Source organism: Salminus brasiliensis, chromosome 14 (genome assembly GCF_030463535.1).
Source record: "Salminus brasiliensis chromosome 14, fSalBra1.hap2, whole genome shotgun sequence".
NCBI classification, from domain to species: Eukaryota; Metazoa; Chordata; class Actinopteri; order Characiformes; family Bryconidae; genus Salminus; species Salminus brasiliensis.
This window is the reverse complement of record NC_132891.1, coordinates 13,060,765-13,083,990: the sequence shown is the minus strand read 5'-3', so window position 1 is coordinate 13,083,990 and position 23,226 is coordinate 13,060,765. Positions and strand designations below refer to the sequence as shown.

Genomic DNA, 23,226 nt, shown 5'->3' with positions numbered 1-23,226 from the left:
TGGAGTTGGCTGCCCACCGCTCTGGGTGTGTGTGTGTGTGTGTGTAAAACTGCTGGTCCTTAAACAACGACAACAATTTCCAACTTTTACTAATAAGGTAAAGCAGACCATTAAACAAGTGGTTTCTGTACAGCTGAGAAACAAAAGCTTTTGGTTTTCCTGTTTTAACATTCAGAACTTCCCCTTATCTATATTACATGTAGCAACTCGGAGGACACCTAATTTCACTGACTGTTTTGGATCGTAAATAAATGGCTGTGGTTTCACCACTGAGCCTGAATGACTGTTAATATCACTGTGATTAAATTATGCAGAAATTGTCCTTTAATATATTGTTAACCCATCACTGAATTAGTAGCATTTTGTAAATTGTAAATGAGAGTAAAATAAAATGTATTAATAAAACATTAACTTGAGTTGTGGAGAAACTGTAAAAATGGCAATTCCCCCCCCCCATGAAATCCCGATTGGATACATTGGAGACTGTAGTTCAGTTGCCATATACTGGGTCATTTTATATAGAAAGCAATAGCATTTTAACTCTAGACACTGCAACCCCCCCCCTAAACTTTCAGCTATACACGGTTTAAGAGTGTGATGTGATGTGGTGTGAGAACAGACAACAGGAAAGATAATAGCAAAGATAAAAGCTAACCATTTTTCACTACCGTCGGTCTCCTGAAGACACAAACTCTTGAATATTGTAGTTATGTTAAAAATAATAATAATAATAATAAATAAAAAAAACCCTTTCCATCAGTAAGGGGCTATACACATTTGCTAATTAGTATCACAACAAAAACAATTCTGCAGTTTAAAAACATCAAAATTCTTAGCAGGATATTAGTGATTGAGGCCCCTTGCCTAGATAAATTGTCATAGTTCCTAAAGAAACAGGTTAGTGGAGAAGATCAGGAAGATTTTCTTTACTGTTAAAGCTAGAGTCTTAAAAGGCTGAGGAGCAGATTAGGACATGGGTTTAGACGGTTTAGTCTGCTCCAAGATTTAAATTACACACTGAAACTGAATTCTCTATTGTAAACGAAGGGCGAGGATTAATCCAGAAAAACCAGCTCCACTGTGGCTACGACTTCTGGTTGAAAATTGAAGTTAAAGAAACATGAGCACAACCATTGTCTATCCTTCGGAGTGAATTTACTAAAAGAAAAATAAATTTGTTTATATATTAACCATTTATAATCTTTATTCACAGCAGCATTCTTATGATCAAACCCCCAGCTCCGACTTAATATGCAGTCTAATACAAAAAACAAAACAAAAACAGTCAGGAAACAAGACAATTCACTCAAACAAAAAAAAAAAAAAAAGAGAAAAAGAATAGGTAAAGGTGTGGGTAATGATACACAGTACACTACAATTTATCAACATGCAGGTTTCTCTTCCAATCAAGCCTTTGCACTTGATATAGACATTTCCACGGGACAGTAGAAATAAAAAAGAAAAATGGAAAGAAAAAGAAAACAGTACAACTCAGACAAAGTGCAGGACAAAAGCTGTTACTCAAGCTTTTATCCGTATATTAATTTAGAAAAAAAACAAACCAAACAAACATTCAACACTTAGCGAATCCTACAACTGAACAGGCTACACTCTGGAGAGGTACAAAAAGAAAAAGCACTCAAACAAGCTAGTCCACCTTGTGTGTCAATAAGGGTGTGAATAGTATATTATCTGTCCACCGTGTTAACCATTAATCAGTGAACAACAAAACTGGTAGGGTGTCTACAACGTTTCCACAACTTCTTAAAATGGCGTGCAAATGTGTGATAAGCAGCTCAACACCTTGTAAAAGGGGTACTTGGACACCTCTGGGCAGTGCACCTAAACCCTCTGTGAAGTGCGTGTGATCAAACTTCAGCACCCTGTCTACTTGTGCACGTCTCCACATTCGGAGATAAATCTAAATTGTGTGTGTGTGTGTGTGTGTGTGTGTGTGTGTGTAGAATCTGCCTTCTTTTGTGTGAATCTATACAGTCTTAGTGTTGGGAGACGAGTGAATGGCTTTTTTTTCTATTTCCATTTCATCAGGTCTAATCTGAGATGCTGCATGAATGCAATCGTGAGCACCTTTGCTGTGCTTGATCAAGTTTTTTTTTTTTTGAGAGGAAGGAAAAGTGTCTCCCTGAGCGCCGCTGTTCTATCACCACAGCCTTAGGTCAAGTTTAGTCCACCTCCTCCATGCTGGTATAAGATGAGCCGGAGCATTCTGCCGAGCGGGTAAATAGGTCTGAGGTCACCTCTGCGCCCAACTGAGGGGGTCCTTCAGGGTCCAGGTCTGTCCCAAAGAGTGCCTGGCTAGAGGCCTGTAAAATAAACCATGGTTATAATGGGAGACGAGACATTCTGCCTGGTCCACATGAAAGCCAATTAAGGGGGGAGGAAAAAAAAAGAAAAAAAAAGAAAAAAAAAAAAAAAAAAAAAAAGAATACTTTAACCTTGGTAACCCACACGTGGCAGTGAACACGCTCATTCGCTAATAAACAGGACAGTATGAACACACCTGACCAGTGGGCCTTGCTTAAGGGCACCTCGGCTGTGAATCTTGAGGGAAAAGATGGCGTTGTTCCTTTGCTCCCCTTCCCACCCTCAACTGCCCCCACCACCAATCCAAGGGACTGAACCAGTGACATTTCAACTTTCATGATTAAATCGAACGGACCAAAACATGGAAAGCACCTGTCACAATGAAGACGTATAGACCAACAGTAGCATGATGGAGGAAGGGGAAGAAAACAAATCAAACACAATGTAATTTTCTTTTACATAAAGGAAATCCATGTTCTGTACAGTTTATTGCTGTGACAAATTTGCAGCATTTTATAGTATTATTATTATTATTATGATTAAAACATGTAAAAGTACTCTTACACAGCACACTATTAACACATTAAAAAGTTATCTAGACCAGTAGTTCTCAGTCCCAAAGGTTCTCCATGACTGGTCTGTTGCACGCATGCTGGTTGGGCAAAAATATGGGTCAAGGGGGTTCCTACGGCTCAGTTTGAGAACCACTAATCTAGACAAATGAATGGTGGTGCGCGTAATTATATATAAATAAAAGAAGACATATGTACATCAAATCTGGGCAAGTCAGAGTTTACACTTTCTCAGCATTCCTTCTCACGGTCATAAGAGTAATGCGGAAATCCGTTCCTTTTACAATCATGAACAGCTGTATTCTAGTTCAAGTTCATGTGCAAATATGCATTAGCATAATAAAGTCACAATGATGGAAGAAGAGGCTCAGTGGTTTTTAAAACTGTTGAAGCATTCATGGTGACTAAACGGATCCGCTTACTATATGGACGGCTATGTGAACATCTACATAAGACACTAAAATCCCTGAAGATCCAGCATTTCAGCATTTTTGTTATATTTCCTTCCTAGCTGTAAATCAGTTCTGCATGCATTTCTAAGGAAATCTCTCAAGTATGGTATTTAGACGCGAAAGTTTTTTTCTCTCGTTATTAAAATTCAGCAAGCTGAACAATACAGTGCAAGCTAAAAACTATGGTTTGGACAGTTTAGGGATTACCAACTACGGCAAAATGAAAATTGGGGGGGTGGGGAGCCAAGCAAGCCCAAAGAAATGCAAGATTTCAGTATTCCGAAAGGCCAGAGACTACTTAACATGGGGACGACATGACATTTAGAACAAGCAACAGGCTGCATTGAGGTCTTAGTCAAGGGCTGCAGGACACACTGTTGGAAAATGACCTAAAGTCACCTTAAGTCAAATCAGAATATCATGGCCGCAAGATGCCACATCACAGGGTTTTCTGCACGTATAAGCGAGCACAGTCAAATTTAGAAGGCCGCAGAACAATCGTCATGGCCAAAGAATGCGATTTAACACACACTGAGTGGCATCAATGGTCAGTGTAATCACTGTTATGCCATTTGGAGGCAGAGGGAAACAGACTCCAGCTAGTGGTACAGAGCAATCGGCATGCAACTGTGCACCAGTAACCCTCTATAATGAAGACCTTCTGTCACCTAATCTGACCAATGGTTTGGCTTTGATCAGCACACCCATAACATTTGTCATTGGATAAAATATGTAGTACTTCTAATCACCTAGAATGTATTAATCACAACCTATTACTGATTTAGACATTATAGGGGGTTCACATTTACAAAGCACACACCCAAAAATCTTACACTCAAATGTGGAAAGCTTCTGAACTAGTGAAACATTCTGGTAAGCTGTACGGATCGTACTGAGAATTCAGAACTCCTGCTGTGCTAAACGATACAGTACATAATGATCAAAATAAAAGAACACACACCAAAACCACAGCGACACCTCAGAGGGCACAGGGTGCACATCCTCCTATCCCAGAGTTTAAAAGACGTTTAAGGCATCACAGAAGTGACAAGCCTAATCTACACAGTATGTAACCCAGCGAAGTCACAGGTTCTTACTGTAAAGTGCTAACAGCAGAAACGTCACCCTTCATGAGCATGTTGGTTGTTGACTTATAGCTTATTTAGCCTTTCGATACTTAAAAGGTAAAATAAGGGGGTTGAGTTACAGCTCTCGCTCATGCTATGCCCAGTGAGACCTGTATAGCAGGGGATAGAAGAGGTTGAGCAGCAATGCAAATACTGCAGCTGCAGTGCCCAGGATGAAATATCGGACGCGGTCATCGTCTGAATAATCAGAGATGCGGTCTCGTCTGCGTCGTACTAGGCCTCCATGGCCAGCCGCCTCTTCCTCAGTCCTTGTCCTGACTCTTCTTCCTCGCAGCCCGGGGCGGAACAGTCCCTGAGAAGAAGTGCTTCTCTGTCGTTCCTCTTCTTCCTCCAGTTCCTGCCATATCAGAGACGCCTGCGATTGGCGGAAACCTAGGTCAGCGTCTGGGATAGGGCCAGGCCTCTAAAGCACCCAATTACAGCCATAGAAGAACCCTTACCCAAATTACTACAATGAATAAGTTAAAAAACACTACCAACAGCAGCAACACTTAGAGCATATAAGCACACGCTAGAAGCTGTACTCAGCATGGTATATGTAGTGTAGGGGTGTAACAATAATCTGTATTAATCCATGTGTTAGTTGGAAATGGTCCAAACGTGACATTAACACATGTCTGTATGATTTAAAAATGATAAACAGCTGCAAAAACATGAAATGAACATCCAAAGAACAATTTTTGTATGACGCAGGTTTTATAAAGTCAAATTAGGCCATTTACTTAACACTACCTATAAGCATATTCTTCTGTGCACTATATGGAAAAATGGCTTTAGCTTTTGAATGAGTGAGTGTGTTTATGTCGGGCTACTGGAACTGGCTGTGTCCAAATACTTTACTGAAACATTGTTTCCTAGATTCTGCCTGATCTTGTAGCCCTGTGGACTCGTAAGCTAGGTAACACTGCCGGTACATTCACCATGGGCTAGAGAACAGGCAGTACACACGCGCACAGGAAAAGGACGTTTCAGATCCATTTGGGATTGAGGAATCTGAAGGCTGCAAGTTGTCTCCTGCCAATCCCCCCAAAAAACAATCCATTCCAAAAAACCCCGCCCCCTAAACCATAATTGCAAAAAGAAAACCGCATGACCAAAAAAGACATTTATTAAACAGTGTTGGATAGTTCTTTAAACAAAACATACAAACAAAACAAAAAAAACAAAACGAATGCACTGACTTAAACCCAGCAACAGCAATGTATTGAAAAGGTTGGGGTGACTGGTTAGACGCAAGTGAATATTTACCTTGCAGATTTAAATCTGTGTGGGACACATTTCTTTTTTTAAAGCAAAAGCAAAGAGAAATGCTTTTGCAAGTTTCTTATCAAGGTTATCCCAGCTGGTAGGACATGGAGGAGACAGAGCTTTTTCCCCCTTTCCTTCCCAGGTTTTACTAAGCAATCAAAGAAGCAGCTAATAAATAACTGCCCAACAACAGTGAGTACACTTGAAAAAGGGCATCACTGAATATGCTTAATGTGCATGTCTGAGGCCATATGCAAAGCCAAAAACAATATCTTATTGCCAAAGCACAAATCGAATACCTCTGCAGATCCTAGTATTTACAAATGTAAAATCAGTCATGAACATTAGGAAGGGAAAAAAATGAACAACATTTCCCACAAAAAAAGTTACTATGCAATCCACACAATTTTACATTGACTACTGTCCTTCCAAGACGACTGGAAGTTCAGACCAGACCTTTTTGGCTCACCCATTCAACCAACTGACCGGTAAATGTAAGAGGTTACATGTGAGAAAATTAAACTGACTTTGGAAAACACTATCCGTGATTGTCATTAACAATGCAAGGAGTCCAGCTATTCTGGAGCAAGCCGAAACAAGAGATGACGAGGGACTGCTGAGCTCACCTGACTGGTCGCAGCTCCTGCTGCAGCAGAGGACTCTGCTCCCAGTGGGCCGAGCAGACGGGGAGGCCGTTCCACCGGAGAGTTTCTGCGGCGGTAGAACAGCACGTAGGCATAGCGGGTCACCACCTGGCTTTCTTCTACAGTGGTCACAGTGCTGTCATCAAACAGACGCCAGCCTAAGCAGACAAGATGTGAGAAACATCAGCATTTTTGAACTTGGTTAACATGTGCTGGTGCTGTCAGTAAACATGTTACAATACCAAAACAAGCAGTGAGGAGGTTCACAATATACTGCATTCAAGTGAACAGAAGAGTCACCTACCGACATCACTGCGCTGACTGTTCTTGTCATTGGGCAAACGCGCATATGCTGTGTAGTGACCTCCAATCATTCCTCCATAGTGGTTTATAACAGCATAGAGGTCGTAAATGGGGGGCTGCTGCACATCTTCCTTCTGACCTATACAGAACTTGCTCAGGTCCAAGTTCCTGTGGACCAAGCGATCAATGTAACATACAACTGAGTCACGCATGTTTGTAAAGCATTCTTTTAAATACACACAAATAAACCTAAAGAGTACAACAATCAGCAGCTGCAATAGTTTCTACATACCTCACAGGAAAGTCAACCATGTCATTGATCTTGTCTCTCCAGATGAAGCTTCGGAAGGAGAAGCGCTTGAGCTGAATGATGAGCACATTGGGCAGACGCCAAAGCAGGAGCTGCTTGGAGGCTTCTCTATGCTGCTGACATTTCGGACAGTACCTGAAACACAGAGAGGTACAGGATATCTAAAACTGCATTAAGTAAAACATTGTGCGTCTTCAATGTCCATCAAAAGTTTCAAGACAAACATCAAATCAAACATAATTCAGAATTGTGTTAAGACACCGTGTTGCTGAATGTTTGAGATAGATATAGATATATTTTATGCTTTAAATTGCTTTAAATCCTACCATGCCTCTTCTGGGGCTAGCACCTCAGGCTTGGTGAAGAGATTCAGGCACTGCTCTAAAGTAAAGTGCCCTGCCCTGGCAGTTTCGCTGGCGGAACCTGGGTCCTCATCAAACTCCAGCTCTTTGGAGCGCACCAACACATACTCCTTGAGTCGCTCATTATTCTTCCACACCAGCTCTAAAGTGCAATCCTCAGGGACCTCAAGCACTGCATCACCTATAGGGTGAGACATTCAAAAAATTAACAAAATGAGCAGGTGGAGGAGAGGTTTTTCTAAAGAAAGAACTTCAAAAAGATTAACGTGTCTCTAGTAAACAGAAAATGCTAACCTTTGTCTTCAAATTTCTCTTCTTTGCTGTTGCTGGAGTCCTGTAGTGAGATGTAGAACTGAGAAGCACTCCCATAGTTACACTCAGACGACTGCTGGTACCCAGGGACAGCAGCTGCACCAAGCAAACAACAAATTATTCCAAATATGACCAAAATAAAACCCCCTTTAGCTCACAAAAGGCAGTTAATTAATAACAATGGGGATAAAGCAGGGCTGTGAACCACTGTAGTTACCTTCTGGTTTTACCGTTTTCTCACAGGACGTTTCTTTCTCTCTGAATGGATCCTGAGAACTTGATGCCTGCTCTGAGAAGCCAGAGTCTGTGGTGCGAGTGGATGTGTCCAGGTCTCCAACTGAGTGAGCTGAAGCCTGCCCAGTTTCCGTTTCAGGCCCTGAAACACCTGAGACACAGATGCTCTGCTCTTGGGTGTCCCCTGCTTCTCCACCTGCAGAAAGTGCTTCATCATCTGGCCCCAAGCCCTCAGAAACAGTTCCGGTTAAGGAGGGCTGGTCCCCACGAGACAGGCTGGTCTCTGGAGACGTCCGGCCAGACTGGAAGGGTGGCCTGAAAACGTTCACGGAGTACCTAGACAAAAGATGAGCAGAAGTTAAGAGAGCGAAGTCACACAGAGTTCCCTTTTCAGGGGAACTTAACCTTGTATTATACACTTCAATAACATTATTATTCAGTATATTGCCCTGTAGGCTGGAGAAGCCTCAACCTACTGCTGATCTGGCTACTAAACAAACAGTGTTCTGTGGTGAGTTATATAACATGGAATACAACAGGAATACAACCGCATCTTAAAACACCACAAATACTAACTATGCCAATGTGAGTACTAACTTATATACACCACATACAGCTCCTCTCATTTAAGCTGGATGGATATGAGCACAATGAACATGAATCTTACCTGGAATAGCCTTCCAGGAGCTGATTGAGACGAGTGTAGGTCAGCCTGGACTCAGGAACACTAATCAAAAACGGCAACCCTACATTTTCAGAGTTGGGCCGGCAAAGGGCTTTATGGCTAGGCCAGTGATTCCTCTGGCAAGCCCTGAAGCACAAGAAAGAAAAAAAAAAAGAAGTGCATCACATTACAATTGCTGGAACGATGCCAAAATAAAATGACGTGATGCAAAAAAAGTGATGCCATGAACAGGTTAAACTATTCAAAATTTTTTGTTCATATTACCTTAATAGTGGGAATAACTGGGGTTACATGGTTCACAGTGGAGAACTGAATGCTCTGTACCACTCGCTGGAGAGGTCATTCCACTCTGCATTCAAAAATCTGTGGAGCAGCACAGTTCTGCTGCTGGGAAGCAGTTTGCTGCTTATACATGCAGCAAACCCGGTCACATAGCATCTGTGATGTCCCAGACAGAGTTCAGTCTTAACCAGGGGTGGTCATTACATTCTGATATGACTGACAGTGGGTGAAGGGTCTTGGCATCTCAGAACTTGCTAACTTCGCGGGACGTTCTAGAGCCGCCCTTAGTGAAGCTGTACTGAGAAGGGACTTCTCGCACATGGAGTGCCTCCCAACAGAATAACAGTGGTGCCCCACAGGTCATTGATTCTGGCGACAGGTAAAGAGCAATCAGTGCACCACTGTGGACCATTTCATCTCTACAATGAGCACATTCCGTCACCTAATACATTCCATACCAAAACGTCTCGTCTGCATCATCTGAACCAAGGGTGGTTATTCCCACTATGACTATAGGTATATAACCAGGTAGGTGGTTGTAATATTCTGAAATGACTGAATATACACTGTATGAGAAGCATGGATAACTTACTGGTTGCAGTAGCCCACACGGTAGCATCGTGTACAGCGTTTCAGTTTCTCATCATCAGACAGGGGAGGTTTCTGACAAGCAGCACATTTGGGAATCGGAATACTGGGAACTTGAAGCCTCTGCAGAAAAAAGGTTTAGAAACATATGTACATGTAGTTATCAAACAAACCCCGACATCTACAAACCCTAATAATGGTGCGTGTGTGTGGGGGGGTGGATTTGCTACAGTGGTGTCCTATACCTGATGGACCCTTAGAAGCACCACTTTCTCCTTAGTCAGCTCTTTGGACAGCACCTCAAAGCAGAAGAGCATGTCAGAGGACGAGACCCTATCAAGAGAGTGTGATGGCAAGAAGATCCGGCTAAAGCGACTCTTCACCACCTAGAGAGGAACCACAACATTATTACACATTTTTAAAACGACAGCCTAAACTGCTGTTAGCCTGCTAAACTGTTAACCTTGATCATAAAGTGGTGATGTTCTTAACATGAATAATCTAAAGTTTTAATGGCTAAAAATGTAAAAAGTAAAAATGGCTAAAGCGAGAAGCCTTGTACCTCTGCTAGCCTCAGGTTTTCTGGTTTGACCCTTACACTCCGGGAAATCGACTCCAACACTTCTGCTGTGCTTGAATTCTCCTTACTTACACTCACCAAAAACTGAGACAGGGTCAACAAAACCATATTAAACACATATTACACATCAATAAACTTTTTAAAATTATTATTTAAGTCTTTTTACCTTTATTGGTTTCTTGTGGGGCTCTTTAGCAAAGTAAAAAACAGACAGCACCTTCTGTTTCTGAGGTAGGGGGACAGGCAGGTACAGGAAGGGGTCAAAAGTAATAGAAACCTACAGAGAGGGGGTAAAGAGACAGTAATCAGAATATTGTGCATTAATGCTTTAATGTAGCTAATAAAGTATGAGCATGTTCTTTATTCATCTCATCTTGACAATGTTATCAGTTGAACATACAGACTACAGCCCATCGTCCACAATGATACACTGTGACCCTGTTTAAGCATCAATGACCCACGTACAGGAATTTGGCACTCCGTCTTTGTCATTTTATGAAGCCTAACCTCATAATTGTGCCAGTGATAGTCAGTGATAGTTAAACTGCGCTTCAATAGAGTTTTTGCTTTCTGTCATTGCTTAGCTTCTTACCTTAGAGCACACTGGACACACTAGCTTTGACTTGTACTGGCCTTGGAACAGATCAACAATGAAGGAATCATTCCTCATCTTGTGCCTTTGCCATGCTTCTTCTGCTACAACCTGTAAAATCAAAAGAATACATCTTACTATGTTTATTAACAAGATAAAAATGATTATGCTAAATAATCTCTGCATATATAAATTATGTACATGTTTGAAAAGGTTTTGCACCAAGGAAACTTGTACACAACCAAATCTCCATCACTAGATTCCAATATACTCACAACCTCTGTAATCTAAGAGTTGTCAAAAGCAATTTCACGTGTGTAGAGATCCAATAAAGCACCAGTTTTAACTAGGTCATATTCTTCATGACAAATGCAGTTTATAATTAGTACTCTTTAATGTACAATCATTGAAAGATCAGTTTATGGTCTTGAAAGCACTCAACAAGGATGGTACTATACTGCAGCTAAAGCAGTGGCCTCACCTCATCCTGGCGGCCATCTGAGTCCACCGTTTCTGTGTAAGGTTTGTTCTGGATACGGTTCAGGTCTTCGTGCAGTCCGTCCAACAGGAAGGCCATGAATTCCTGAGCATCGTGTTGAGCATAGCCTGTAAACTGGCTCGCCTTGCTAGCTACTATTGCCTAAAAGGAGAGAGAAAGAAAGGAAAATAAGAAGAAAAGCAGTTCACTTGGTTAACATAAGCTTATCAAAAACATGCAAAATGTACCCAACTCCAGGTTAGTGGAGAGCCTATACAACTACACCAGTACCTTTAATTTGGAGGGCTGGAAAGCATGGTGAGTGCCTTTCCAAAGCGCCCGAAGCAATACTGCAAACCCAATAGCCAGCCTTCCACCTGTGCCCAGTGGGTTATTACAGTTGATCTCTGTTTCAAATGCCCGGTCTGGAATAAAGGGAAAAGGAAATATTAATATACATGTACACTGTATTACAATCATTTAGTTTCCCATTTAAAAAAAAAAATATGCAAAATAAAATACAGTAGTAAAGAGAAATTGTGGCCAATATTGAAGAATGAATCAATATAAATGTTTAGGATATTGCATCAATTTCTGTTCATTTTTAAAATATATTTCAATTTTGAAATACATTAAAGGGGGGGGGGGGGGGGGTCTTTAACGCACACTATTGTAAAAAAAAAATAAAAAAAAATAAAAAAAAATAGACATTTAAAGCACAGACTACGTCTACGTCAAAAACAATGTTTGTTAACAAGCAGATAAGAGAACCCCCCAAAAAAATTTCATTTTTGATCATTTCTGAGTCTTCACATGTGAAGAAAATTACACAAAACATGGCCATGTTTTGTGTAGATAAGCCTAATGCCACTTACCATGGAAATAGTCCCTCAGCTCCCGCGTGTTGGAAAGCGATTGGATTACGCTGTTCATAAAGCAGGTGTTGCCTAGGTTGACTAGTCCAGTGAAGCCAGGGAGACACACTTTCTTCTCCTCTTCTTCCTCAGTTCGTTCACTGCCCGCAGGAGGAGCGTGGGTCATCGGCTGTACCATACACGTGGGCTTTGGCTGTGGATACAAGACAACATGAACTTTATTAACAGCAGCATCAAAGGTCTTTGGCACTTTGAGAACAAGCAAGATTTTGACCAGTGATCCAACAATCTGCCTTATCAGCAGCTGTGAGGACTGAAAAAAGCTAATTACATAATAACAACAACAAGTAGCACTTATGTAGGGCATTTCATAAACCCAAACATTTTACATAAATCTCCACAGCCAGTGTCTTACCATGGCAACGGCTGGCTCTTGTTTGATAGGAACATGCTCCGAAACAGAGCGAGGGACCACAGCATCCAAACTAGCATCTTCTGCAGCCCGAGGGGGCTTAGGCTTGGGTTTCTCCTCCCCCACCCTAGGCTCTTCCTTGGCAGGCAGTGCATGCTGACTACTTCCTGGCTGACTTTTGTCAAGGGAGGAAGGGCTGGAGGGCACAGCAACTTTTGCGCCCCCCACTGCACCTTAAACAGAGGAGAAAAGAGCCTGTGGTTAGAAAATAAAAGGTCAAAGCTAAAGGTCAGACAAAGTAAAAAGGTTACCACATGCTTTTTGTCATTTAGATTAACTGCATGCACATTTGCAGTTCAACAACATAATCCAGTGCTAATTCCAAGATAAAAAGTGATTGTTATGTTTTACAAACAGAATGATCACCACTGGTGAGAACTACAGGTCAATCTGGATCAGGGCATTGGCACTGGGACAAGGACACACTAGAACATATGCGCTTGACAGGGTGGAGCCTGACTGTGGCCTGTATTGAGTTACTGGATCGTTCTCTGCATTCACATTCCTTCACTGAGTGGTGCCCTCATTTCCACATGTAAACACTAACGTCCTGTTTTACTTATGATAGTCTGAGCAATGCTTATTCAAATCAATAACTGATCAAGGAAAAAGAACTGCTCATTATTAGAAATAATGTGATGAATACTAATAAACATTCATATCACTGCAACAGTTCCCAAGCATTCTTTTAACTCCGTTTCCTTTGCATTCTTCACTGATGTCCATACACTATTCAATGATTGTTGGACCCACATGATCACCACAAGTTGGTACTGGTACAAGTGTTTCTGTGGTTTTCACCTAAAGTCCAAGTGTAAATTGAAAGTGGTCCACAATCCCAAATAGCTAAAGAATGATCAACACGTCTGTGCCAGAGACCATGCCAGTATATCCAGCGCACTGATAACTGTCAACAATGCTGAATGATGTAGAGTGAGGACAATAACAGGCTACAGTTCTGAATCTCGTAAGTGTGAGTTTACATGTGTGTTTGGTGAAGAATGTGCAGAAGAATACAGCAAGTAGAAGCCAGGCAGCAGACCTTGTGAAGCTGGGGCCTCCAGGCCCCCCCAGCGCTGGCTGTGTCTCTTCCTCAGGGTAATGTCAATACGGGACGGGGTGAACGAATAAGCAGACAGCTCTGGCTGGATAAGGTTCCTGAAACATATACAAAAGAAATCAATACACGTATTAGATCTAATACAAAACTGTATTAGATTTTGATAATGAGTCGACTTCGATCCTGAAACTAAGCACTACACAGAAGCCTTTTGGGACAAAATGATCAACTCAGGCATATATGAAAAATAAGAGAATAAGAGCTGGTACAGAACTTATTTTACTACTCAGACAGGTCCATGGAGTGTTCTCAATACAATGGCTTCTTAACTTTTTATACCGTTTTTCAAGGGCAGTTATGTAAGGATCTCCTTTCAATATTTTGAAGGCCTATTTCTTTAGGTTGGTTACAATTATGTTCAAACAAACTCTCCAAATAAATAAATAAATAAATAAATAAATAAAAGTCTATTCCTTAGTTTTTAATTGCCTAGTGTCCAGAACCATCTCCTCACTTGGCCTTGGAGAGGCTGTGCTTGCACCCTCACATGCAGCTTTCAGAGGCTCAGGCCACAGAGACCAGACAGAAGGTTTATTTTCTTTTCTTTTACTGAGTTCCAGTGCATTTAAACATGCCTATATCAAGTGTGAAGTGTGCATATTTATCAATTATTCTGTTGACAGACTGTCATCTTACCTGAGTTTGACTTGCCATTTGAAGACAGTGTTTGGTCCACAATCCGGATGAAGGCGCAAGAAATTGGCATCACTGTGAATTTGGATAAAATCAGTAAAACAGAGCAGTGCTATATGCCAACAGAAGTATTCTTCTTGTACTCTGGAAAAAAAATCTAATATTTGGAGTCCTAGGTATCTAGAGCCAAAAATACTAGCCTAATTCTGGAAAAATGAAGGCAGCAGTTCTGCATCTTATTGTTGTCAAACATATGCGAGTATGGGTCAATATACATTTACGTTTTCTTATTTCCACCTGTTGCTTAATTTTCCTGATTGACCCCCACTGGAACTGATCACATCTAAAACTCGCTGCATTCCTCCAAGCATGAGGAGGTCATCTGGTATCCACCCACCTGGTCTGGAAGATAAGGGTAAAGTCTTTTTCCCTAAAGAGCACCCTGGATGTCTCCCTGCAGATTTCCTTCAAGTAGACATTGACAACCATCAGGTCTGTCCCTTTCTCGTACGAATCATTCTTCACAAACTTCAGGTTCACCATTGGCTCTGGACCTAAAAACAAACACTTGTCATTCATTTGTAAAACCATTTTTGCAGACTTTTGTTGCTCACTTTAGTCAGTTCTCAAATCACTTAATCCTGGTGGATAAAGGGTGCCATAACTGTCTAAAATTAGCACAGTACCAGAGGAGATTACTAGACATTGACTAAGTCTAAGTGGACAACTAACTGAAATTGTATACAGCTCTGTGTGTATGTGAAAGAGTCTGTGAACTCTATCGTTCAATCCCTCCCACATTGTGGGATTCAGCCAACTGCAACCCACTCTATCTTAGGAGCCACACATGGTAAATGGCACTGCTCCGATTCAACCTGAGCCACAGGGTACTCCTCTGTAGATACACAGAACAAAACAAAAACAACCAAACTAAAGAATGTTAAAGAGTTGTGTTTTAGGGCATTTGCCAACTTGAGCTTCATTCCAGTGCTGAACTGACCTGCATCCTCTTCTTTGTGACTCTTCTCACATGGCTCTTCTTTAGATCTGTCCCTCTTCTCCTCCTCTGTGTGTGCAGTTTCCTCCTCCTTGGGGGCAGTTTCTGGAACAGGTCCTTCAGATCCTTGGTAGCTGGGCAGGACCTCCGTTTGTCCTTGGCTCTGCACATCAGCATCAGTCCCTGCTTCCTCCCTTTTCTTCTCTCTGTCTCCCTCCCCTGAGGCTGTTGCGCCGCTGCACTTTTCCTCTGACTTGTGGGTGATTGTGGGAATGGGAGTTAGAACCCGGGGTGCAGGAGCCTCATGCGTTGGTACCCTCGACTCAGACACCTGTTCCTTGCTTTGACCTCCATCAGCCTACAAGTCAGCAAAAGCACTCCAAAAGATTACTCAAGTGTTTTAAGGCTTTGTACATCTTAATGTATCCTTGATCAATTCTATTTTGTATTGTTTTACAATTCTTCATCACCTCATTTTAAGTTTCTCAATCTTTTGCTTTCACTTTTAGATTTTTATTTTTTTATTTTTTAATGGACTTCATTTGATTTCTGTTGATTTTACATGGTTTATGTACTTTATCATCATGTTGTTCTCATGTGACAAGGGGCACCAGGCTCACCTGCGTATGTCTCTCTGGCTTTTTATCAGCTCTCTTCTGTCTTGGCGACCCTTGGCATGCTTGAGCTTTAAGTTGCGTTTCCACCTTGCTTTCCCGGGCAGCAGAGCATGGTGAGGCAGAGCCACAGACAGCAGGCGTGGTGCTATTGACTGCTGATTTGGGTACGGGCTCCCGCACAGGGCCTGGTGCTACAGTGGGCTCCTTTGCGTTTTTCGAAGGGCGGACCGTGCGCTTGGCAATAGGCTCAGGGGTCTGGTCACCTTTTGGACCTGGCTTAGACTCAGCTTCCTTAACTCTTGCACTTTCAGAGTTCTCTGCCTGTTTGTTCTTGATTCCTCTTTTTACACCCCGGTCAGATTTACAGCGTTTCTGATCCGTTGGCGGGGGCGTGTGATGTTTAGGAGTTTTCAGCGTATCTGAGGTCAGGCTAGCTTTCTCAGACTGCTCTGTAGACAATTGAGGACTGCTGCCGTTCTCACTCAAAATGTTTACTGGTTCGTTCTCTTTGTTGCTCTGAAAAAAACAAAAAAACAAAAAAAAAAAACACACACAATAGAATCAGTCATCTATAAAATGAACCATGCGTGTATGGAGTATGCACTGGTACAAATTCCTTTGTATTTATTACAAACATAGTTGGTCATTCAACATGTGCTGGCATTCTTGATATTGACTTATTCAAAAGAAGCTTATGATCCAACATTTTTAAAGATAGCAGAAAGTCATCTGGAGTGAGAAATCATCAATACCTTGAACACAGTTTCTAACAAGTAAAGCTTACTTAGATTGGTTACATTGGTCTCATACTTCTAGTGGGATACTTAACATGTCTTTGCTGGCTGACTATATTTGGCTTTAAGGTGTGCCTAATTATACTTCCTTGTTCAAAGCAGTGCAAGCACTCCTACCATGAGGGATGGCCAGGAGTTGAAGGGGATCTTCTTGCTCATGACAAGTTGCAGGATGCTGCCTTTCTCCTTATACTGCACTTTACTGCAGGAGCTCTCAATCTCAGCGTGCAGGTGACAGCCCCACTCACGACCATCTAAGAAACACACAGTTCATATAGAAACACAATGTATTGAAACAAAAAACAACAACAAACAAGTAATAAATAAATATACTTCTGAATACATATATAGTTATACCTCTCGACTGTAAGTGGTATTGAAAAAGTTTAAATGTTTAGGAAATTACAGCAACTCAGAGAAGTAACAGCATGATCATTGAGTGCTGAGGCGCATAGTGCATAAAAGTCTCCAAGACTACAGTTATCAAAGAATTACTCCTAAACCACTACAGGACCTACTACAACGCCCTCCACAATTATTGGCACCCCAGGTTAAGATATGTTAAAAGCCTTAAAATAACTTTCTTTACAGAAGCATAATCTCACTGGAAATTGTAGAAAACAAAAAAAACAAAACACCACCACTGAAAGAAATAATTATTTTCACAAAAATCACCTGTTCCACAATTATTGGCACCCCAAACGATTCCTAACAAGGCATGCACTGAAAAAGCATTTTCTCAATTGCTTTTAAACAATGTAAACTTCTGGAGTTTGCTACTTGGTACTTGGATTTCAAATTGGGCAGTATGACCTCATGCCCACTGTGAAGTATGGGGGAGGATCGATGATGCTGCAGGCCCATTCCTCTTCCAAAGCCCCCTAGTTTAGCCTGCCTTGTTAGTGTGCATGGCATCATGAACTCTTTGAAATACCAGAACATTTTAAATCTAAGTCTTTAAAATGAAGTCTTTCATCAAGAAAATAACCTTAACCCAACTGAAAACCTGTGGGGTGAGCTGAAGAGGAGAGTGCATGAGAGGACCCAGGATTCTGGACAATTTAGAGAGGTTTAATTATGTTTATTTTATTTATTAATATTTAATATTTTTCTTTTAATAATCAAGTTTTCATATTTAAAGAGAATTATAGAAGTAGGCTGATCCTCTTGAATTTTAATATTTAAACTGAAATAAAAATATACAAGAGCTAATTTTAAACAAATACATGTGTGCTGTCCTCAGTATTTTACAAATCCATATGGCAGCCCAGCTATATGTTTTGTTAAAACTGGTTTGCTAAATCAGTGCTTAATGATGTTAAATTAGGTGAGCTGGTGATAGAATTTAACAAATTCATATGCTTACTGGGGTACTTTCTGTAAAATAAGAAATGTGTTACTGTTTACTGTAATTATATGTTTCCGTACATCTGTTTTAGTATTCTTAATGCTCAGATAAATGCTTTCAAATACTGTGTTTAGGTGCCCAACATTGTGTGCGTGTATACAATAAGAAAAGCATACAGTGTTTTGTTACCTGGGAAGCGAACTTGGCAGGCTGTATCTGAAAAGGCAGTATCCACATTTTCAACTCTCAGTGTTCCTTCTCCACATCGCAGCCGGACTATCACCTCATTGGCATTCTGCTTCCAATCCAGAAACACATCTAGACAAATGTTGTGAGGAGGAAAAAAAATTAATCTGAAGAATGAGTCTTGGAACAAATGGAGCCTGAGACAGCACATACTTACACTAAGGTAGTCAAATGAGCAATCTAAGCATGAAGAGAAATGCTTCAGCTGAAAACAGCTTATTTTCAAAGCTCATCTCTTCACTAAGGATCTCTGTGGAAGCGTCTTAAAGAGGTGAGCAAGGACGGTTTAGAGGAGAATCAGTGCATGGGCGTAGTGCTAAAGCACTTTAACGTGCCTAAGGACAGTTGGCAGTAAAAGGTGCTTGTATCTGTGTCGGGACTGTGGAGAGCTGGTGCAGGGCAGAGCCGCTCTCATGACCTTGACAAAGCCCTGCTTCACTAAGCCAGCCTCTCACAGGCTTGGATTACAACACTTCAGCAATCAGCACTGCAGCAGCCAAAGAGCATAGATCCAACACACAGACACACACACACACACACAAACACTGAATAACCTCAGAACAAAAAGGACCTAGTGCACACAGGCCAGTTAGCAGAGTCAGTAACCTTAAAACTAAAAAAAAACTAAATAAAAAATGAAAAAATAAGATTAAGATTAAATAAGATTTTAATCATGTGCTTGGCCATGTTAAGCACAATTCATCATTTAAAAAAAATTTAAAAGCAACGATTATTGCTTTTTTTATTGCCTTTATTTGATTCTTAAATCAGGCCTGGGGCATGTCAATTGTATATAGAAGCAGTCAGCTTCACTGCCAAGAACCTGCAGAAAGGTTTAGCTAAGTCAAGAAGGTAATGCACTATTGCACTGCGTAGCATTGCCTGCATAATCTTCATGGAGACGTGGGAGTGTGCATATTAGTATAGTGCATATAAGTGTATATACACACTGGCTGGCCTGGCTAATGCATTTCTATTCAATTAGATAATCATATTTAGACACATCACCAGAATCAAAAACAAAATTGATATTTCTCTTCAGAAAGACAGAAGCTGGTCCAGCAAGAAAGTCAAATGCCAGAAACTAAGGGTGCGATAGGCTCAAAGGAGGATACAGTTACACAAAACAAAAAAACAAACAAAAACAGATTGAGGATATGCATTTCTTTAATGCTACATAACAAGCTGAAAACCCATATGAGCATAGAACACTTACTTAACCTTGTTAACGGTTTCTGGTTGAAGTTTGAGAGTGAAACTGGGACACTGCGTTCATTTGTATATTTACGCTAGGCAAACTTGCAATGAGAACAGTTCGCCCTGATGAACACAATGTTTTTAAGTCAACCACTGGAGGAATCAGAAACAGCATGCGTGATAGTCATCAAATGTGATTACTCACCAACAGATATGCAAACACTGTAGGAAAGGGCATAGTTCTGTTTGGGTTTTTTTTTTTTTTGGTCGGGACCGTGTCATTATTTTGTGGTGAATACAGCATTTCTTTCTTTTTAATCCCTCAAATGATACAGATTAATAGCTGCACTTGCTGCTCTGTGCTGTAGCCAAGAGACAATGTTCACCACCACAGCAACCAAGCCACACACACTTAATTACTCATGTACATTCGCAGCGCTCACAATCACATACAAGCGCTTTGTTTTTCTCCGCTTTTTGTCTTGGGCAACACTTACTTTCACTTTCAATCTTGGGTTCCCAAAGCGACATTTACCTTATTGCACTGCCATTAACTGCACCCATGATAACCATATGTTAAATAAGTTCATTTAATTCCAAAACACTATTAATTATCACAAGAAAGTTCAATGTGTTTCCCACTGTTAGGGGGACATTTACTTAATGATCCTCACAAGTGCTAGTATACAAGCACACAACCAATTCCCTGCTCTCTGTTTGCATCCCAATACAACACCAACTAATGTTACAGCATGAAGGCAACCACATTTTCCCCACTGAGACACGTGAAACTGGCCTATCTCTAGAACTGGCTTGCTGGCAGCAAGTAGATGCAACATTGCAGGACAGCTGCATGTAAGGACTGCCCAACTGCAAAACACCCACGATTGGTCAGCAAAAGATAGACAGGAGAGAAGAACTAAGCCACCGTTCCCACTCAGAAAGCAGAGCCAACTGTGCTCTCTAGGACTCCCTGCCACAGATGGAAATGACACAGCTGGGATCAAACTGGGTTGCAGGCAGCAGGATAAACAGCACAAAATTAGTGATTTTATAAACTCACTGTAGTTGAATACTTAATCAACATTTTAAAGGATTTCTTATGTTGGTGCATATAAGTAACAGCCAGGCAAAATAATCACACCGTTCATGGGACAACATATAAAGTCAAACTACATTATAATATAGCCTTTAAGAGGACTTTAGCTGATCCCACAACAGGTAGCATATTTCAGTAGGTACTGTAAGGTTACTGCAGAGAAAGGTGCAGGAGTAGACCATCAGTTACAAGAACAGTTATTAACTAAAAGGTCCAAGAAGGCCAAGTCTAACACACCAAGTTAAAGAACAAATAGCCAAACATCTAAAGAGTGATTAATTAAACACAACCTTAAATCTGAGATCCAAACATGGCCCTCAGTGCTCACCTTTCTTAGCCTCGGTGTTGGCGGCCGCAGCAGCCCGCTTGGCCTCCCTGCTTTCTTGGTTAGCCCGATCCTTCTGTTTCTTCTTGCTGGTGCTGGAGGAGTCATCAGGGCCTCTCTGCGCTCTCCTGCGGCCTGGCTCACTGGACGCAGTGCTGCTACTGGCCATCTTAAGCCACTTGCCACTAATGGGTCTGCGGTCACCCACCTCGCTCCCGCTGGCGGAGCCGCTTTCACTGGGGTCAGGTTGTGAGCTGTGCCGTTTCCTGCCCGGTCCAGCTATCTTGGCGGCGTTTCTAGTCTGAACACTCCCAGAACAGAATCGGGGGAGGCTGGAGACAGACGGCAATCATGACCAGACTGTTAGTACAGCTTTAAAGTAACAACAAAAAAATTAAACTAGCCTTTATTATTATTATTACTACTATTACAAAAAATAGCTAGCTACATGTTGTGTGCAGCCATACAGAGCCGGTTAGCTACGGCGCACCACTCGACATATAAGGGCAACCTACCAAGCTCGATGTAGCAGCTTAGCTAGCTAACAACAAAACGTTACACGTCTAACCATTTGCTGCCATTTTCTTTAATATAGCGAACACACAGCTAGCTATATGAACTCTGCCTTGTTATTTTCTTATGTAAACTAGCTACTAAACGAGAACATAGCTATTAGCTTACACGTACAGACCAACACCGTGAGAGCACCGTCTACTCTGTTGTCATCAGCGAGCTGTAAAACCACCAGTACCGGTGTCCGGTGTCACTAGCTAGCTAAGCGTTGTTCTTTAGCTATAGCTAGCTTACCGGAACGACAAGCCGAAGAAAAAAGAGCCTTATTCGGTGTAACGTTACAGCAGTCAATCAGCAAGCACTTTAAATACGACCCTTTCAGTTACAAAACACTATACGTCGACCGACCTGGCCAATTTTAGAATATAGCTAGTGCTATAAATATATACTAAGCTAACAAACCGAACCTGTTCTTAAAGTTAACGTTAGCCGGTTAGCTGCTTTGACCCAGATAAATCTCCCTTCCTCTGAACGGGCACCACTTTGCCTTCAACGTTATTTATCTAACGGTTTTAATGGGTACTGACCATTGGCACGATGTTAACTCGAATTAGCCAGCACTAAATGTCTGTGTACGGTAGCTAGAAAACACGACCACGCGTGCCAATGTTGACAAAACAGAGCTAGCTAGCTAGCTACCCAAATAGCTAAACAGTAAGCCCAGGTGTGTAGCGAGCTAACTAGCTAGCTAGCTAACTAATCTCAACGCTTGCAAAGACGTTCGCTAGCGCTTAGCCAGCTAGCTACCATCTGCTACCTCGGTTAGCTTAGCTAGCTAGCTACCATCTGCTACCTCGGTTAGCTTAGCTAGCTAGCTACCATCTGCTACCTCGGTTAGCTTAGCTAGCTAGCTACCGCAAAGACGGGTGGAGCAGAATATTAAATATTACTCTGCTACAGAAGTGACATTGTGTAACAGCAATGTAGCTACGTTTAAGGGAGCAGGCTATAGTTCGCCCGTAAGGCGATGGCTTACGTTTTAGCTGAGAGTATTACGACCGTCGTTTTCTCTTTCTCTTTCTTCCCCAGCAGAAAGCCGGCTCCTCGGTGTCGGCTCAAGCCCGGGACGCGGAACAGGGCGGCGGGCCGCCGGTAGCCTCTGGCTGCATTAGCTCTCGGTGACTACCAACTTAAAGCTCTGCTGTTTCCAGAAGATTCTAACCAGGGCCCATTCTGCTCAACAAAGAAACCTCGGCGGTGGATAATGTATATATCTAAAAAAAACAACAAACAGGGGAGATAATGTCCTTCCTCACCCCGCTCAGCAGGTGCCCCGGCAATCGACTAGCCCTTTGCTGGAGCTCGGACACAGACCGGAGGGAGAGGGGCTGAGATCACACCCGTAACCTGCCTCAGGGCGAACAGGCATGACTTCCGGACCATTTCTCTCAGTGAGCTTAAGACCAGCAGGGGTCAGTAATCTGTGTCCAGGAACCGTGTGGGAGGAAAACATCGCCCTCCTTTTTGTTGATGGATTACTTCAGCAGGAGCAGCTTATTTCATTAAGATAGATTAATTAATTAATATTCACTTACTGGGCTATTGTACAGATTTAGCCTAATGCCTCACACATTTTATGTGTTTTTACATCTTATGTAGTCAATACATGTGTAACTGTTTTAGTGTACAATGCACAGCTAATTTTTACCACCCATTTGATGTTTTATTATTTTTTATTATATAATCTAATTTCCTTTTCCTTATAAGAAATGTATTATCATTTTGATCTGCTTCTGTGTAATTGCTATTTTAATTTTCACTGTCTTTATGCTGCTCTATCTATCTGCAAGACAAACCTAGCTACCACCCTGCCAG

The 23,226-nt window shown here is 41.6% G+C and overlaps 1 protein-coding gene across 2 annotated transcripts; it reads right to left on the bottom strand.

Moving 5' to 3' along the window:
- Positions 1 to 1,174: 1,174 nt before the first annotated feature.
- usp19 (ubiquitin specific peptidase 19) lies at positions 1,175 to 22,794 on the bottom strand. Of its 2 annotated transcripts, none has more exons than XM_072696062.1 (26): positions 22,388 to 22,794; positions 20,842 to 21,170; positions 18,161 to 18,289; positions 16,741 to 16,877; positions 15,833 to 16,345; positions 15,216 to 15,570; positions 14,613 to 14,769; positions 14,219 to 14,290; positions 13,505 to 13,620; positions 12,406 to 12,635; positions 11,991 to 12,183; positions 11,407 to 11,540; positions 11,119 to 11,277; positions 10,638 to 10,748; positions 10,212 to 10,322; positions 10,028 to 10,129; positions 9,711 to 9,851; positions 9,470 to 9,588; positions 8,578 to 8,721; positions 7,894 to 8,246; positions 7,659 to 7,772; positions 7,329 to 7,545; positions 6,985 to 7,137; positions 6,694 to 6,860; positions 6,372 to 6,547; positions 1,175 to 2,324 (listed from the first exon to the last, which is right to left on the bottom strand). In XM_072696062.1, exons 2-26 carry the CDS (start codon positions 21,005 to 21,007, stop codon positions 2,184 to 2,186), a joined length of 4,410 nt encoding a protein of 1,469 aa, XP_072552163.1. In that variant the 5' UTR covers positions 21,008 to 21,170; positions 22,388 to 22,794; the 3' UTR covers positions 1,175 to 2,183. The 2 variants fall into 2 exon arrangements, with proteins under 2 accessions (XP_072552163.1, XP_072552164.1); XM_072696063.1 differs by having other exon boundaries at positions 12,406 to 12,629.
- Positions 22,795 to 23,226: the final 432 nt, after the last annotated feature.

Excerpts from the sequence above, each read along its gene's own strand:
- usp19 (XM_072696062.1), bottom strand. The coding sequence starts at position 21,007 with ATGGCCAGTAGCAGCACTGCGTCCAGTGAGCCAGGCCGCAGGAGAGCG. Across the intron at positions 12,184-12,405 it reads AAGAGCCAGCCGTTGCCATG|CCAAAGCCCACGTGTATGGT; the intron begins GTAAGACACTGG and ends TTGTATCCACAG. Across the intron at positions 7,138-7,328 it reads CTAGCCCCAGAAGAGGCATG|GTACTGTCCGAAATGTCAGC; the intron begins GTAGGATTTAAA and ends TCTGTGTTTCAG.